General features: G+C 31.8%; 1 protein-coding gene across 1 annotated transcript; it reads right to left on the bottom strand.

Annotated features, from left to right (window-relative positions):
* Positions 1-4387: 4387 nt before the first annotated feature.
* On the bottom strand, positions 4388-7428 carry LOC107925571 (GDSL esterase/lipase At5g03610). Its single transcript, XM_016856288.2, has 5 exons — positions 7250-7428; positions 6937-7152; positions 6368-6639; positions 5181-5487; positions 4388-4732 (listed from the first exon to the last, which is right to left on the bottom strand). The coding sequence occupies exons 1-5, from the start codon at positions 7305-7307 to the stop codon at positions 4512-4514; spliced, it is 1074 nt and encodes a 357-aa protein (XP_016711777.1). The 5' UTR covers positions 7308-7428; the 3' UTR covers positions 4388-4511.
* Between the last annotated feature and the right edge of the window lie 9571 nt (positions 7429-16999).

Below are 16999 nucleotides of genomic sequence, written 5' to 3'. Positions count from 1 at the left end.
TGCATTACGACAACTTTTAAGAATTGTATAGATTCATGTATATATTGTAAACAAATGTATATATATTTTTAAAATGGTATTTTATAAATTTGAAATTTAATATATGTAAATTTGGAGCTAAATTATGCTTTAGATTAAAGGAAGTGAGATATATGTACTCTATATATAAAAGAACAGACATTATTGTTGTTGATTTTTCTTCAATTATTCTGATTCTGTAAAAATGCAAATAGTATGGGTAAATGGCAGAATCACGTGAATGAAGGACACCATATCTGGGAATCTCTTATCTTCTTTTTGATTTGCCCTGCTGTTGATTATCATGTATTTCCACAAATATTTTATTTCTTAAATTAGGAGCACCATATTTTCAACGTGTATGAATATATTGGCAAATACTTGTTTTCTTTTGAAGGAATGGTGTAACATATTGCAAACCCGACATAATTTACATGTTTTAGAGCTTGATCGTTGTATTGACGAATGTTTGGCATAAGTTTATATGTTGCATCTATGATGACAAAATTAAAAGTTATTCGAGATTTGATTATCGTTTTAGAGAAAAGATGAAAGTATTTCATTAAATATATTTTAGGTATAATATTGAAAGTTATGTTATTATGTGTGATTATCATCGTTAGGATAATTTAAAGATATGTTTTCTGGGATCATTTTTATTAAGGATTGTCTTTTTAAAATATTTGACAAATTTATTTAAATTAGGACATAAATTCGATTGATAGAGTCACATTTTAACCAGATACGATGTTCAACAAAATCTTAAAAAATGATATTTTCTTGAACAAGATGAAAAGCAGGATCTCGAGAATACTAAAAACTATCTAGCATGAAGTATAGATTTTTATAGTCTGACTGAAAGGGGTGTAAATACATAGCAATAGATCTCAATGATAATGAAAATGTTGAGGCGTTCAGATTTAGGCATTGGAAAAGAAGAGATGTTGGTAGAGGTTGAAGATATGGTCGATATTAGGTACTGGATTTCGAATTATGCAAGTGGATCAAGTATCCCTTTAATGAAAAAATTATATTTCATCATTGCTAGACAGTTTTGGGTCACTTTTAGGACTATTATGCTTTCAGCTCCGTGATGTCGGATAATCTAAAAATGCTGAACATCCCTAGCACCTTTCCGACTTAATAAACTCTAGGGTTTTGAAACATTTATCATGATATTTATATTAATAAATTTGATCAAACTAAAGTAGTTGGGTTGTGGGCCAAAGGGGAGTCTAAATCTAGAAGAATATTTACATGTATGATGGGATTCAATTTTTCTTTTCTCAATCAAAGATAATATTAAAAGGTCCAAAGCAAAGTACAAGTAGAGACCTAGGCCAAAAGTACGAGGTGGAGATGAATCCATCAGTTAGTCAATTAGTCTCCTTTCGCGTATGAATGAAACTGACAACTTTTATTTTATTATGAAACACGTAAATATCGAAAAAGAACTTTCAAAAGTTCTAAGGTAAAATTCATTTAACAAAGTTTAAAGAATCAATTTCAATAATAAGATGTGTCTTCCCAGTCCAAGGAGAAGAACAAAATAAATGCAAGGCAATTGACACTACCATCAGCTCGACTTTAGCGAGATTCAATGCTGCAAACTGCCTATAAAACACGCCTCGAACCAACCCCTCGTGATTCCTTAGTACTCCATATGAATATATTAATAATAGAAAAATGTTGATAAATATTCACCTCTTTCTTAAAAATATATATATTATAAAACACCCGGATAAACAATGTATTACAAAACGACCATCACCTATGTAAACTACTAATAGAGAAAAAATATATATATCACCACCAAGCTTTAAATACCACTTATTTTGTCACTCTTGCTATTGCCAACGCTGCAGCCATACTATTACCTTGCCTATAAACCAATGCGAAGTTAACACTAGCCAGCTGATTAATACAACAATCAATACCTATGAGAAGATTCTAGAACGATCACGGTTTAGAATTCTTATTTAACAACCATGCCAAAACAACACTTGAACTAAATTCAATAATAAAAGGGACTTTCACATGCCAATATACATTTCCAAGGTAGTTTTAATAACACATATACCTCTGTTGTTTCAGACCCAATCGTATCAATCGACCCAAAAAAATAATGAACGAGCCATACCTTCCTTATCTCTCAACACCCCACCGCATCCATCATTGTCCTCCTTAACTAAACCTGTCACGTTGAACTTCGCTCACCTGATTGGAGGTGGAGTCTAGTGAATAACAGCTTCATTGACTTTATTTCTAGAATGCTTGCATTTCACAAGGCAAAACCACCATGAGCCCTCCAGAAATTGAATGTCATCATACACCGTACTTGCTCACATAAGTGATCTCAATTTGGAATGAAAGAATGTAATCAATGCAAGACATTGCTAATTTACCTAATTGAAATGGTCCCGAAAGTAAGTTCATTAGGGTAAGGGATAAACAGCCAGGCTGACTACGAGAAATAAAATTTTAAAAAGAGAAAATGGGTATTAGGGTTTAATAATTTTTTTTTGGCCAGAGTGTTTAGTATAAAATGAGTCAGGCTTTTACAAGTGTTAAAATTTAAAACCTCAATTGTGATGGGTTAAATAAAAAAAAGTCCGGTATTTTATTAAAAATAATTTTAATTTAAAATAATCAACGATTAAAACAAATAAATCTATTTTTTTTAATTTATCTTATACCAATGGTAGAAATGAAACTGTCGCTATATATATGTAGTTCTATAGTGACAGTACATAATGTGTTGATATAAACTCACCATATATGGATAAGTAACTACCGGTATAAACATTTTTATACTAACGAAATTTGACAGTCGACAAAAATAAACCATCGCTATATGGCAAATTATTTGCACTGACACCTTGATGATATGATTTATGGAATTGAGTAGAATAATTTTTCTTTTCATATTTTCTTTATTTCAAGAGTGATTGCTTGGATTGCATTGAATTTTCAATCAACTTTTGGATTTGCTAGTAAGAGACTTGTACCTGATTGGAATGACTTTTCTCTACTATTCTCTATAGTTTATCATTTGTTCTTAATTATGTTTATGTTTGGTGTTTATTTGACTTTCCATATGAACTAATCTTTCCATATGATAAGGAAATCATAGGAAGAAAATCGCTAGAAGTCTCCAACTTGCAAAAGGAGAAAGGACAAATTAAAACGCCTCCAAAAGAACATAACAAAGTATGAGCAACCTGACTTACGCAAAACCAGGACGTATCTCAGTAATGTCCTCAACACTCCATGAGTTCCAACATAACCCCAATGGCGCATCAGCTCCTTAGCAACTCCCTCAACTTGGGCTGACGCATTAACCATATTATCCACAACCTGCAACCGGCTCACGTCACATGAATAAATGGGCTCATTACGTCTAAACCCTTCACCACCATAATGGCCACAGCCCACCTCATTAACATCATTGACCCTCATAGAAATGTTTGAAAAATTAGCAATGCTTGTACAATTATTATCCACCACCATCCCTTTATGACAAAATCTTTATGACTTGAGAGATTTAGTTCAATTATTAACACTATTTATCAGTTATATATCGTCTTGGGTAGTGGTGATGAATGAGAGTGATGGTTGACAGTTTAGTTGATGTCTATAAATTATACATCTAACGATTTTTTAAACATTAGTAAGTTATACACAAATTTAAATGCCATACCTTAATATCCATTCTTATTAAGGGTAAGTTTGGATGGATAGTGCGTTTATCTGCGATTAGTGTAAAAATAACAGTGAGTGTGGGATTAGATACTGTAACGATACTGTAGGATGAGATAAAAAGTAAGTTAAAGCACCGCACCGCATCGCATCTCACCACCCATCCAAACGTACCTTAAGAACCCTAAATGGGTTGTTAGTTGAAATAAATTAGTAAGTTATTAATGGAAAATTTACCTAATCACTACATCATTAATATCCAAATATTTATTTCTTGTTTTGATTTAATTTAATGTTCTATAATTTAGTTTAATTAGAGTAATTTAGCTATTAAGTTCTCTTTCTTGTCAACTAGCTAGTTTAGTTTAGGGTTTAGGGTATTCCACACTTACATACCTTGTTGTTTTTAAATTTGATTCTTGAAATATATTTTTATTAACACCAATCCCACGAAAACCAGTAGCAAAGAAGGTTATAAGCAAGGAGTTAACGAGAAAAAGGCTTGTTGAGCTAGATAGTTGGAATACCATGTAATATTCATTGGAGGTAAGTGTACTTGTGAATGCATTAAGCATGGAATATTATGGGTTTGGGTTTAGGAGTGAAAAGTGGGGTTTTGAGGCAATTGATTTGTCAATTTAGAGTTGTTGTCTGGGCCAAGTTGATTCAATTAACCTCCCAAAACAATGCCCATTTTTCCATTAAAGAACCCAACAAAAAGGGTATAATAGTGGTGAAGAACTTCCATAAAGTTGAATGGACAAGGAGATCATAAACATTGTAAAGTCTCAAAGTCAGTCAATAAATTGCTTGAGAGTGTTCTGGAATGCAGGAGTTGAATAAATAGCGCGCCATCCTTCAGATGTAGGGTGATTTCCATCCCAAAATAATTTGGTTTTAGGGTTTGAGCAAAGTGTGTACTTTTTTTCCCCATTTTCATCCACACTTCCACAAAAAAACCCTTCAGTCACTCCAAAACAACATGGCTCAAATGGGTTCTCAAATGTTGGACTTCCTGCAAGAAAAAAAAAAGTCAAAGTTTAGGGTTGATTTCACTAGACATCCCTAAAATATAACCCAAATTTTAAATTGATCCTAAACATCAAAATGTTATAATTGAGTCTTCTAATTATTAGCATTGTATTAGTATGGTCATTGAATGCTATTTTGAATTTGAAATTGGGTATTTAAAATACGTGATTAATATTGCATTGATAATTCAAATTTGATGCCTTAAAAAAAATGTTGTCAAAGTTTAGGGCTAATTTTAATCGACATCCTGATTTAAATCCTAAATTGATCCTCAACATAAAAATGTTATATTTGAATATTTAAAATGAACGTTAAATTTGCATTGTCAATGCAACGTGGCCGTAATTATTTATCTAATGAAAATTTTAAATAAGTTCTATATCGTATTCAAGTTGACAAGATAAAAGTAAAGAGTTTTATAAATGGTTTACCTTGATGAATTTCGGTCCCATTGAAAACTGTTGAAAAGGCATTATGAAGATCAATGATAAAGAACAAGGTGCTATTGGTTTGTTGGTTCAAAGTGTTGACAGCTTGAAGCAATAAATTGTTATGGAGCATAACAAGGTCGTTCTCAGTTTCATTGCAGCGTTGAAAAGAGGATGCGGCGGTGTTTTGAGGGGTACAACCTAATGGTATCAGTGACATCACACCTATTTTCCTCACTCCTAAGTCATGGATGCGTTTCATGTTCACAGTAAGTTGGTCCACTACACTTTGGATGAAGCCTGGGAAAGCCTTCAAATAAAAACAAAAAGAGAATGTGAATTTATCTTGAAACATCACACGTAACATTGAGACAACACAAACAACTAACACATGACTCTATTGTTTTCTTTTTACTAAAGACAAACATAAATGGCGACAACAACTTTTATAACACTTGTCTGTTTTATAATCATAGAAATACTTGATATTTTATTATCTAAATTACTCCAACAGTTAAAAAATATCTTTTAACTAATCATTTTGCGAGACACATATCATGAGTGTATCTCAAATTTCGAAGAAGGGACTTTGAATCGAATGTATGAAGTAAACGTGCTGGCTCGGATTAGTTGGTCTTCTTTTTATCTTTTGATATCTGGTTCTATTGATTTAATGAAACTTGCTTTTTATTCAAAAAAAAAATTCAAATTTTTTTTATTGTCTTTTCTTTCCATGATTTTTCTTCGGTTTTAATGTACTTTTTTTAGACCGATAGATAACTTTTCTTTGCAATCCTCTTACTATTTTTTTTACTCAACTTTTTCTTAGTTTTTGAATTTCATGGTTTATCTACTTTTTCCCGTAATACATGATTTTTAAATTGGGATGAGAAATGAATAGAAATCGAGGTTTAAAAATGAAAAAAAAATTCATTATAAAAAACTGGGTTTAGATGAAATTTTCAACTTTTCTAACAGTTTGTTGAATTTTATCACCGAATTTTTTGAGTAGAGAAACAAATAAAATAAATGTCTTAAGGAAATAATTATTAAGAGATTTTTTTAAGTGCTGAAATAATTTGGCAACAAAATGAATATATATACCTAAGGTCTATTTTTATAACAATGAATATATTAAATTGTATATAAAAAAAAAGTAAGTAGAGAAAATGCAAATGTGTTTTTATTACCGTGAAAGAGCCATTGGTTTCAAGGTAATAGCTGTAGTCATTGCCTGCAAGACTGACAAATGCCACTGAAGTTCTCAAAACCCTTTTAGTATAGACCGAATCATTGATTAGTTGTTGTAGGAAATCGATTTGGGTGGTCATATTTGGTTCCGCAACCAACGTGTCGAAAACACCTGTTCCTCCGTAAGCAAAGTTCAACCCATATTTCACTCGACCACTTAGTTCTTTCCTCCATCTGTATGGTATTGGTGTCTTCATTCCCAAGTACCCCGCTGTTTGTCGAAACCAAACCAAATTTAGTCTTGAATTCGTTAATCAGTAACAATGATATTTGTTTTTGTTCTAACTTTTGCATGGAATTTGAGGTTTTGTATTAAAAACAATGGAATGGAAAGGAGCCCCTCACTCGTAGCTAGACTAATAGAAGAACTTATCCAGTTCAAGGATCAAATTGAAAAGTACTGTTGTAAATTTTAATTCAGACTAAAATAATTTTACAAAAGAATAAAACCAGAAAAGGATGAGAAGAGAAGGGATAGAAAAAGAGAGGTATTTCAAGTTTATATTACCAACAAAATCAGTGGAGACAAACCCATCAGAGAAACGACCAGAAGGTTTTCCAGGAAATGTAATTCCGTAAGGGAAATGCCAAGATCTTGTCGCTGCTATCTTAGTGTTCCCTGTATCAGCATAAGAATCTCCAAACGCAAACAACATCTTTGGTTTGAAACCAAAAGGTGATGATGTCCAGGACAACCTCGTACCTTCAACAACTTGTGGTTCACCTACAGTATTCCATCATTTAACATTAAACAAAAAATGGTTGAACACACTTTCCAAATGAAGCAGAAAGAAAATGGGGTTTATTTATTCTTTTAGTACCTGAGAGAAAATAGAATAAGAAACAAAATACTGAGAAGAGAAAGCTTTGGGCGTCCATGGAAAAGAAAACTTGTGTAAAAGGAAGGAAAACTTTTTGAGGGATAAATGAGAAAGTGATAATCTCAATAGTTCTGTGTTTTGGAGGGTCACCAATCTCTATTGTTTATATAGTTGAACGTGCAGCTTGATTAAGAGTTTAAGCTTATATTTCTCTTAAGGTGACTTAGTTAAATCAACTATAATTATTTTTTTAATCGTGAATTATGTTTTAGCTCGATTGGTATGAATATTGTTGTCAATATAAAAGGTCGTGGGCTTGAGTGTGCTAAAACACATTATCCTTTTATTTACAGGTTGGGGAAATATTAGAATTAAGTGACCCGAATCATTATTTAAATAAAATACAGTGGTAAAGTAAAATAAAAGTAAAATCCATATAGAACTACACATATTTTATTTTATTTTAGAATAAGGTTTTTTAAACCTTATTAAACTCCATCTATTTTATATTGATTAGAATAAGGTGTTTCAATCTTACTACACTCCTATTAGAATATGGCTTTACAAGCTTATAAATAGACATAGTATATTCCTCTTGTAATTATTCGAATTCGATAGTGGATTATTTTACTCCTCTACCTGTGGTTTTTTCCCGAAAGGGTTTTCACGTAAAATTTATATATTCTTTATTTTATTTTATTTTCTCAAATTGGTATCCGAGCTTCTAGGTTGTTCATCTCGGTCACAGTAATGGCGTCTTTAAAGTATGAAATTCCGCTATTGGATCGTAACACCAAATTTACGTTGTGGCAGATTAAGATGCAAGCAGTTCTTATGCAGATGGATCTGGAGGATGCCCTGCTAGGGATAGATAAAATGTCTTTGACATTAACAGATGAAGAGAAGAAGCGTAAGGATCAAAAGGCGTTAACGCAATTACATCTGCATTTGTCCAACGAAATTTTGCAAGATATGATGAAGGAGAAGACCGTCGCTGCATTATGGAAGAGGCTAGAACAAATATGTATGTCGAAAACTCTAACAAGCAAGTTGCATATGAAGCAGCGTCTTTATGCTCATCGCTTGGAGGAAAGTGCATCTGTACACGAACATTTAACAGTGTTTAAAGAAATTCTCTCAAACTTGGAGGCCATGGAGGTTCAGTATGATAGGGAAGATTTAAGGTTGATTCTATTTTGTTCGTAGCCCCCATCTTATTCAACCTTTAGAGACACGATTTTATATAGCCGCGAGTCTCTCACAGTTGATGAGGTTTATGATTCTTTGACCTCGTATGATAAGATGAAGCATATTGTGGTTAAACCCGACTCTCAGGCAAAGGATCTCATTGTTCATGGGAAACAAGACCAGAACGCTGATGATAATCGTGGAAGGACACAGGAACGAAATCCTCGAGGTAAATCTAAGGGTAGATCGAAGTTTTCGAATAGAGGTAAAACTTGTAACTTCTGCAAGAAGAAAGGGCACATTAAATCTGAGCACTACAAGCTACAGAACAAGATTAAAAGGGAGGCTGTGAATCAAAAGGGAAAACAACCAGAAAATTCCAGTAAAGCTGATGTTGTAGAAGATTACAGCGATAGTGAACTTCTAACCGCTTCTGTCAAAAATTTTAAAGTGAGCGAGGAGTGGATACTTGATTCAAGCTACACCTTCCACGTGAGTCCCAATCGGGATTGGTTTACAACTTACGAAACAATGTCCGAAGGTGTTGTTTTGATGGGAAATAATACTTCATGTAAAATCGCAGGTGTTGGAACAATTAAAGTAAAGATGTTTGGTGGAGTTGTCAGAACACTTAGTGACATACGACATGTTCCAAAATTGAAGAGAAATTTAATTTCGTTAAGTACTCTTGATTTAAAAGGGTACAGATACACAGCTGAAAGTGAGGTTTTAAAGATTTCCAAAGGTTATCTTATTGTGATGAAAGGGCAGAGAAAGACTGCCAAGTTATATATTTTGCAGGGTTCTACTGTTACAAGTGATGCAGCTGTCGCTTCCTCTTCCTTGTCAGATGATAATATTACTGAACTTTGGCATATGCGCATAGGGTATATGAGTGAGAATTGCATGGTAGAATTGAGCAAAAGAGGACTTCTGATGGGCAAGGAATTTGCAAACTGAAGTTCTATGAGCACTGTGTTTTTGGGAAGCAAAAAAGAGTTCGATTCACCAAAGGAATCCATAACACGGAGGGAACATTGGAGTATATTCATTCTGATCTGTGGGGGCAATCCAGAGTGCCTTTGAGAGGTGGAGCTAATTATATGCTAACTTTTATTGATGACTTTTCCAAAAAAGTTTGGGCGTTCTTTCTGAAGCAGAAAAGCGATGTGTTTTTTGCATTTAAGTCTTGGAAAATTATGATTGAAAAACATATGGGAAAATAAATAAAATACCTCCGCACAGACAATGGCTTAAAGTTCTGTTCTGATGAGTTTAATAGACTATGCAAGTCAGAAGGGATCGTGAGACACTTGATAATTTGCCATACTCCACAGCAAAATGGCATTGCAGAACGAATGAACAGAATGATCATGAAGAAAGTTCGATGTATGTTATCAAATGCCAACTTACCCAAGTCGTTTTGGGCAGAAGCAGTCTCTACTGCATGTTTTTTGATTAACCGATCTCTATCCATTGCCATTAAGAAAAAGACTCCACAAAAGGCATGGTCTGGTAATCCTGCTAATTATTCTGATTTAAAGATCTTTGGGTGTCCTATGCATGCTCATGTTGATAATGGAAAATTGGAACCGAGATCCATTAAATGTGTTTTTCTTGGTTATAAAGTTGGTGTAAAAGGGTATAAGTTATCGTGTCCTGAAAATAGAAAAGTTGTGATTAGCGGAGATATTGTTTTTGATGAAACTACTATGATAATAGAAAAGATGTGATTAGCGGAGATATTGTTTTTGATGAAACTACTATGCTAACTAACTTATCTCTTAAAGACTCTTTTAATAAAGAAAATCAAAAGTAGGTGGAGCATTAGATTAATACAGAGTATACTCCTCAAGCTAGTACAAAAATTGAGAATAGAGTTGCTTCTTCACCATAATACTCTATCGCCAAAAATAGAACTAGAAGAGAAATTAAACCTCCAAAGAAGTATGCTGATGCTGATCTAGTTGCTTATGCTTTAAACGTGACTGAAGATATAGATGCAAACCAAGAGCCATCTAATTATTCTAAGGCGGTTAGCTGTAAAGACTCGGAAAAGTGGATGTTTGCTATGCAATAGGAGATGGAATCAGTCCACAAAAATAGAACATGAGATCTTGTGAAACTTCCTAAAGGTAAAAAGGTTGTTTGTTGTAAATGGGTGTTTAAAAAGAAAGAAGAGACTCCAGGAGTTGAAGAACCCAGATATAAAACAAGGCTTGTTGCAAAGGGTTATAGTCAAATTCCAGGAGTGGACTTCACAGATGTGTTCTCCCCAGTTGTGAAGCATAGTTCGATTCGAGCTTTGCTTGGTATTGTAGTCATGCATGATTTGGATCTTGAGCAGTTAGATGTAAAAAATATATTTTTGTATGGAGAACTTGAGAAGGATATTTACATGCAACAACCAAAGAGTTTTACAGTCCCAGAAAAAGAGGACTATGTTTGCTTGCTGAAAAAGTCCCTTTACGGTTTGAAACAGTCACCAAGACAGTGGTACAAGAGGTTTGATTCCTTTATGACTTCTCATAATTTCAAAGGAAGCAGTTTTGACAGTTATGTTTAGTTTAAGAAAAACAATGATAGTTCTCTTGTGTATCTACTTCTTTATGTTGATGACATGTTGATAGTAGCAAAAGATAAATGAGAGATAAGAAAGATCAAAGCTCAACTAAGTTAAGAATTTGAGATGAAAGATTTGGGACCAGTAAAGAAGATACTTGGTATGGAGTTTTTCAGAGATAGAAAATCAAGTAAATTGTACCTAAGTCAGAAGGGGTACATTGAGAAAGTTCTTTGCAAGTTTAATATGCAAAGTGCTAAGCCTGTTAGTACTCCTTTATCAGCCCATTTCAGACTTTCATCGGCTTTATCTCCATAATCAGATGATGAGATTGAGTACATATTTTAAAAGTGAAATAATCTAGAAACTAAGGAAAATGGATGAATTAAGACCAAATTGAATAGATGAAGAACTATGAGGGACTAAATTGCAATTATACCAAATTAAATGATGACTCAAGGATGGAATTTTAAAAGATAATGAAGGGCAAAATGGTCAATTGGAAGAGAGAGAAATCTAGAAAGTAATAATGATGCTAGAGATATTTTGATATTTTATAATTATTTAATTAGATAAATATTATTTTATAAATATTTTAATAAGATATTTTATTATTATTTTATTAGTATATAAAGAAAGAAAGATGAGAAATTCTCATCCATATTTCCCATGCACTAACGTGAGAGAAAGAGAGGAAGAAAGAAAGTTTTGCTTTCTTTACAATTTGGTCCTTTTACCAAAAATTCACCATTTTCACCAAAAAATCAAATGAATTTCCATAGCTACCAAGAGAGAAAAATGTTAAGGAGACCATGGGGAGTTAGAATATCAAGTTGGATTAAGAAATAGAAGCTGGAGGAGAGAGAAAATCAAGTTAAAGATTAGTATCAATAGAACAAGGTAAGTATATCAAAATTTCAATATGTTTTTAAGTTTGTTATTATTGACAAAGCATGGAAATAATGTTATAGTAGAGTTTTCTTACATAAGGTCCTATGTTCATGATATTTTAGTGAAGAGAAAATAAGAGAAAGTGATGAAAAATGCTGTAGAAAAAGAAAATAAGGGTGTTATAACATGGTAATTAATATATTGTACTAAAACAGTTTTGGACAACAACAGTAGTCTAACTTTGAAAAATCATCAAAAATTGTAGAAATCTAATTATAGGATAAATAAAATATGAAATTAAATCTTATTAAGTCTAGTTTATTATAGAAGAAGTTATGTAAGCAATGGAATTGTAAATCATGAGATATGATGAATTTTGTGAGACAAGGTCAGAATGATTTTGGGCTCCCCTGTTCTGACTTTGTAAAATCATAAAAAATTGGATAAAAATAATTATGGGTTTAAATTTATATTTTTAGAATCCTAAATTAGTCTATTTTCAATAGAAACAAATGGGAACATTATTTGAATTCTGTACAAGGAGATAATTAATTGTTAGTGAAGAAGGGTCAGAACTGTTAGACAGCAGAATAGGGGTAATTTTAAAGAATAAAATGTTCTTATTAGATAAACCAAAAATTCTGAAAATTTTATGGTAAGAATATATATGAGTCTAGTTTCAGGGAAAATTAGCGTATCGTAATTTGGAGTTTTATAGCTCCAGATATAAATAATTTAGTGACCATGACACAGATAGACAGCTTGAGTATTCATAAAAGTAAATAATAAAAATTATGGATAATGTTACTTACAAGTGTATTATCTACATTAAGGATGTGGAATGGAGAGGAGGAGGAGGAAAAATATGTATGAATATTCATCTAGCATGGCTAATTTGCATATTTTAGGCTCGGGGACTAAATTGAATAAAAGTAAAACTTTATGGGTAATTTTGTAAAAATGTCAGAAATGACCAAATTGCATGAAATGGATTATTTTATTTAAATTACAAAATTGAATGAAATTATTAATTTAGTTGAAGATCGGGAGAAAATATGTTTTAGGGATTAAATTGAAAAGTATTGAAATTATGGAAAATTCTGATATTTTATAGAATTCATGGACTGTTATCAATATATATGAAAATAATAGCTGGAAATAAGGATTAAATTGCAAGAATTTTATTTTCCTGACCTTAAGGATGAAATCGTCATTAATTAAAAGTTTAGGGGCAAAATGGTAATTTTACCTAAAGTATTAATTAAATGCATTAGAATATGAAATGAATGAAAATGATGATCAAATTTATTTATAAAGATCCGGACGACTCAAATATGAGACTCGATCGTGAAAAAGAAAAGATATCGGATTAATGAAATTATAAATACAAACAAGCAATGAGGTAAGTTTGTGTAACTTGAATTGTATTTTAAATACTTGAAATATGTGGTTATGTGATGAAAATATGATTTGAATGTTCAATTCATGATATTTGATGAAATATTGATAATACTCGAAATAAATTGAAAATAAATCCCGGTTGAATGAAAGAAAAATTCGATGGATCCCTGAAAAAGAATTGACGGTAAAAAGGATCTAGCCCGGACGGGTGATCCTATCCTGATATAGCCCTCCTGAAGAATGTGTAAAATGGATTTAGCCCGGACGGGTAATCCGAATCAGGGTCTGAATTCAGCCTGGACTGGTAATTCAGATCCAAGCTCATTAGAGTAATTGTCGTTACAGGGGATTTAGCCTGGACTGGTAATCCCGACAATACTCTATGAGTTTATATTACAGGGGATTTAGCCTGGACTGGTAATCCCACTGTAAGGATGTGGTTCGCGGGAGTGTGCTCTCTGATATGAAATGTGTAAGACCATGGTTGAAAGATACCATGGCAACCTGATATGAAATGTGTAAGACCATGGTTGAAAGATACCATGGCAACGTGATATGAAATGAACAAGACCATGGTTGAAAGATACCATGGCAACATGACAGAAAATGAGTAAGACCATAGTTGAAAGATACTATGGCATCATGTCAAAGATAAATAAAACCGTGGATGGGAGACGCTATGACATCTGTTGAACAATTGATATTCAAGTAATATGTATCAGATGACGAATGGTTATATGAAATGGTTGTGTGAAATGTTTACAAGAACTGGTCATATGGAAATATATGTACAAAATAGTTGTATGAAATAATTATGAAGATAGATAAATGAAATAAGTATGAGTACATGGAATATAATTTAAGTTAAGTTTGATATAAGCTATTATCGAAATAAATATACATAAAATATATGGAAATGATGGAGCATGAAATATTAATATAATGAAATGAATGATATATGCTTATGAAGAAACGGTAAGAGCATGATATGTTTCATGACATGTACATATATGATTATCTTTGATATGTTGATACAAGAAAATTATGTAAGTTGAGACTATTATTGAACTCAAGTACGATATGTCGAGAAAATAGTTATATCAATGTTGAATTTATATGAGATATGTGCAAGTACACTAACAATGTTGCTGTTTGATGCTTATACAAATACCAAACTGTTGATTGAATGGTAACATATTTATTTATATGATGCATTGAATCGGTAAGTATTTAAATTTTTTTAAGTGATTTGCAAATGGTAGTAATGCTCCGAAACCCTGTTCTGGCAACGGATACGGGTTAGGGGTGTTACATTTAGTGGTATCAGAGCTACGGTTTAGTCGGTTCTCGAACCAAACGTAGTATATATGAAGTTTTAAAACACATGTCATTATAATATGTGATAGTATGATATCTCCTGACTCTGATGAGATTTGTTTTACTATTAAAATGAGATGCTTTCTAACCCAAGATAATTCTGATAATGCTAAAAACGATACTCAGGTATATGAGTAAAAAGTTGATTAGAATGAATCAGAATTCATAAAGGTATGAATAAATACATGTCGATGATGAATGTTATGTGTATTATTAAAAGTAAATTATATTGCTACATGAAATATTGTGCTGATGACTAAATTACAAAATATATAAAATTGATATATGAAGTACATGATAAGTATTATTAGTAAATTGTGGATGAATAGTGAATTTTGAAAAATATTACATGTATTAAAGGTAGAGAAGACATAAATAAACGGATTATTGGTACAAGGATTAAATTGTAAAGCATGTAAAAGCATTATGCGAAAGGTGTAAAAGTGATATGCGTGCATGAAATAATTTGCCCAAGTAGACAAGATTAGAACTACTAGGATATTAAGGGACCTCAGCATGCTCTCTGATTACTAGCACGTTAGTGCTCTCTAATTATTAGCACATTCAGCACATTCGTACTCTCTGTGTAGCAAACTTCAGTGTTCTCTGTTTAATAGTGCATAATAATGCACCTCTGTATAAGTCCCGTATATCCAAAGTGTTCTATCTAGCCTACTGGGCCTCTACTAAGTAAAAAGTAAACAATTTTCATTACGAGGAAAATGATTATCTCTGAGTAAAAATGTTAGTTATGATAAAGCAGAACTCGTAAAAGTACGGATAAATGTTTTATAGTACTTGAGAATGATAAATGTTATATGAGTAAATACATAAAAATTAAATTATGAGGTTTTACGATCTATACCCCTTTACTAATACAGTTATATGCAATCTATACTAGTCAATAGATTGGTGAAAAAAATTGCAAAAATATTTGAATATAGCCATTATAACTTGGTATATTATATTAAATTTTTGGGATTTTATATGGGTATCTTATATATACTGATATTTTCAGAGGCATATGGAACTGCTCATGTTTGGATGCTATAATCGATATATGGAAAGGTTGGATAAATATGCTAATAGACAGAAATTATCGCAAGTCTGATTGATTCACAAGTGCTACTACTCTATCTTTCTTTGGTTTTCCAAGCCAATATATGTGATAGAACAATTGATAATAAGATTCATACGATATTATTTTCCATTTCTGTTGGTAGAAGCTCTGAAAGGCAAATGTGAAATAGTGTATTGAACATAAATTGTGAAATGAAAGGATAGAGAATAGATATAAATGATAAACTGGGTGAATATGTACAGAAAGAAACTATAGAACTATAGAAATAATGAAATTCATGATCAAAAGAAAACAAGGAAATTTCGAGGACGAAATTTATTTTAAGGGGGAGAGAAATGTAATACCCTGAAAATATTTACAGTAAGATATTATCCTTGATATAGTAAAATAAGGAAATAAAGTGAAAAAAAAAAGAAGAAGGAAATTTTGAGTTATGTTAATATTGAGAAGTATATTATGATATATTAATTCAAGTAAGGACTAAATTGTAAAAGTGAGAAAAGTTTTGTTGCACAAGAGTAAATACTCAAAATTTGAGGGGTTAAAGTGTAAATATGAAAAATTTGAATGACCAATAGTGTAAATATTTTAAGAGTGGAATAATCTAGAAACTAAGGAAAATGGATGAATTAGGACCAAATTGAATAGATGAAGAACTATGAGGGACTAAATTGTAATTTTACCAAATTAAATGATGACTCAAGGATGGAATTTTAAAAGATAATGAAGGGCAAAATGGTCAATTGGAAGAGAGAGAAATCTAGACAGTAATAATGATGCTAGAGATATTTTGATATTTTATAATTATTTAATTAGATAAATATTATTTTATAAATATTTTAATAAGATATTTTATTATTATTTTATTAGTATATAAAGAAAGAAAGATGAGAAATTCTCATCCATATTTTCCATGACTAACGTGAGAGAAAGAGAGGAAGAAAGAAAGTTTTGCTTTCTTTATAATTTGGTCCTTTTTACCAAAAATTCACCATTTTCACCCAAAAATCAAATGAATTTCCATAGCTACCAAGAGAGAAAAATGTTAAGGAGACCATGGGGAGTTAGAATATCAAGTTGGATTCAAGAAATAGAAGCTGGAGGAGAGAGAAAATCAAGTTAAAGATTAGTATCAATAGAACAAGGTAAGTATATCAAAATTTCAATATGTTTTTAAGTTTGTTATTATTGACAAAGCATGGAAATAATGTTATAGTAGAGTTTTCTTACATAAGGTCCTATGTTCATG

Source organism: Gossypium hirsutum, chromosome A01, assembly GCF_007990345.1.
Source record: "Gossypium hirsutum isolate 1008001.06 chromosome A01, Gossypium_hirsutum_v2.1, whole genome shotgun sequence".
Lineage (NCBI taxonomy): Eukaryota > Viridiplantae > Streptophyta > Magnoliopsida > Malvales > Malvaceae > Gossypium > Gossypium hirsutum.
The sequence above is the reverse complement of the archived record's forward strand: the minus strand, read 5'-3'. Positions and strand labels throughout refer to the sequence as shown.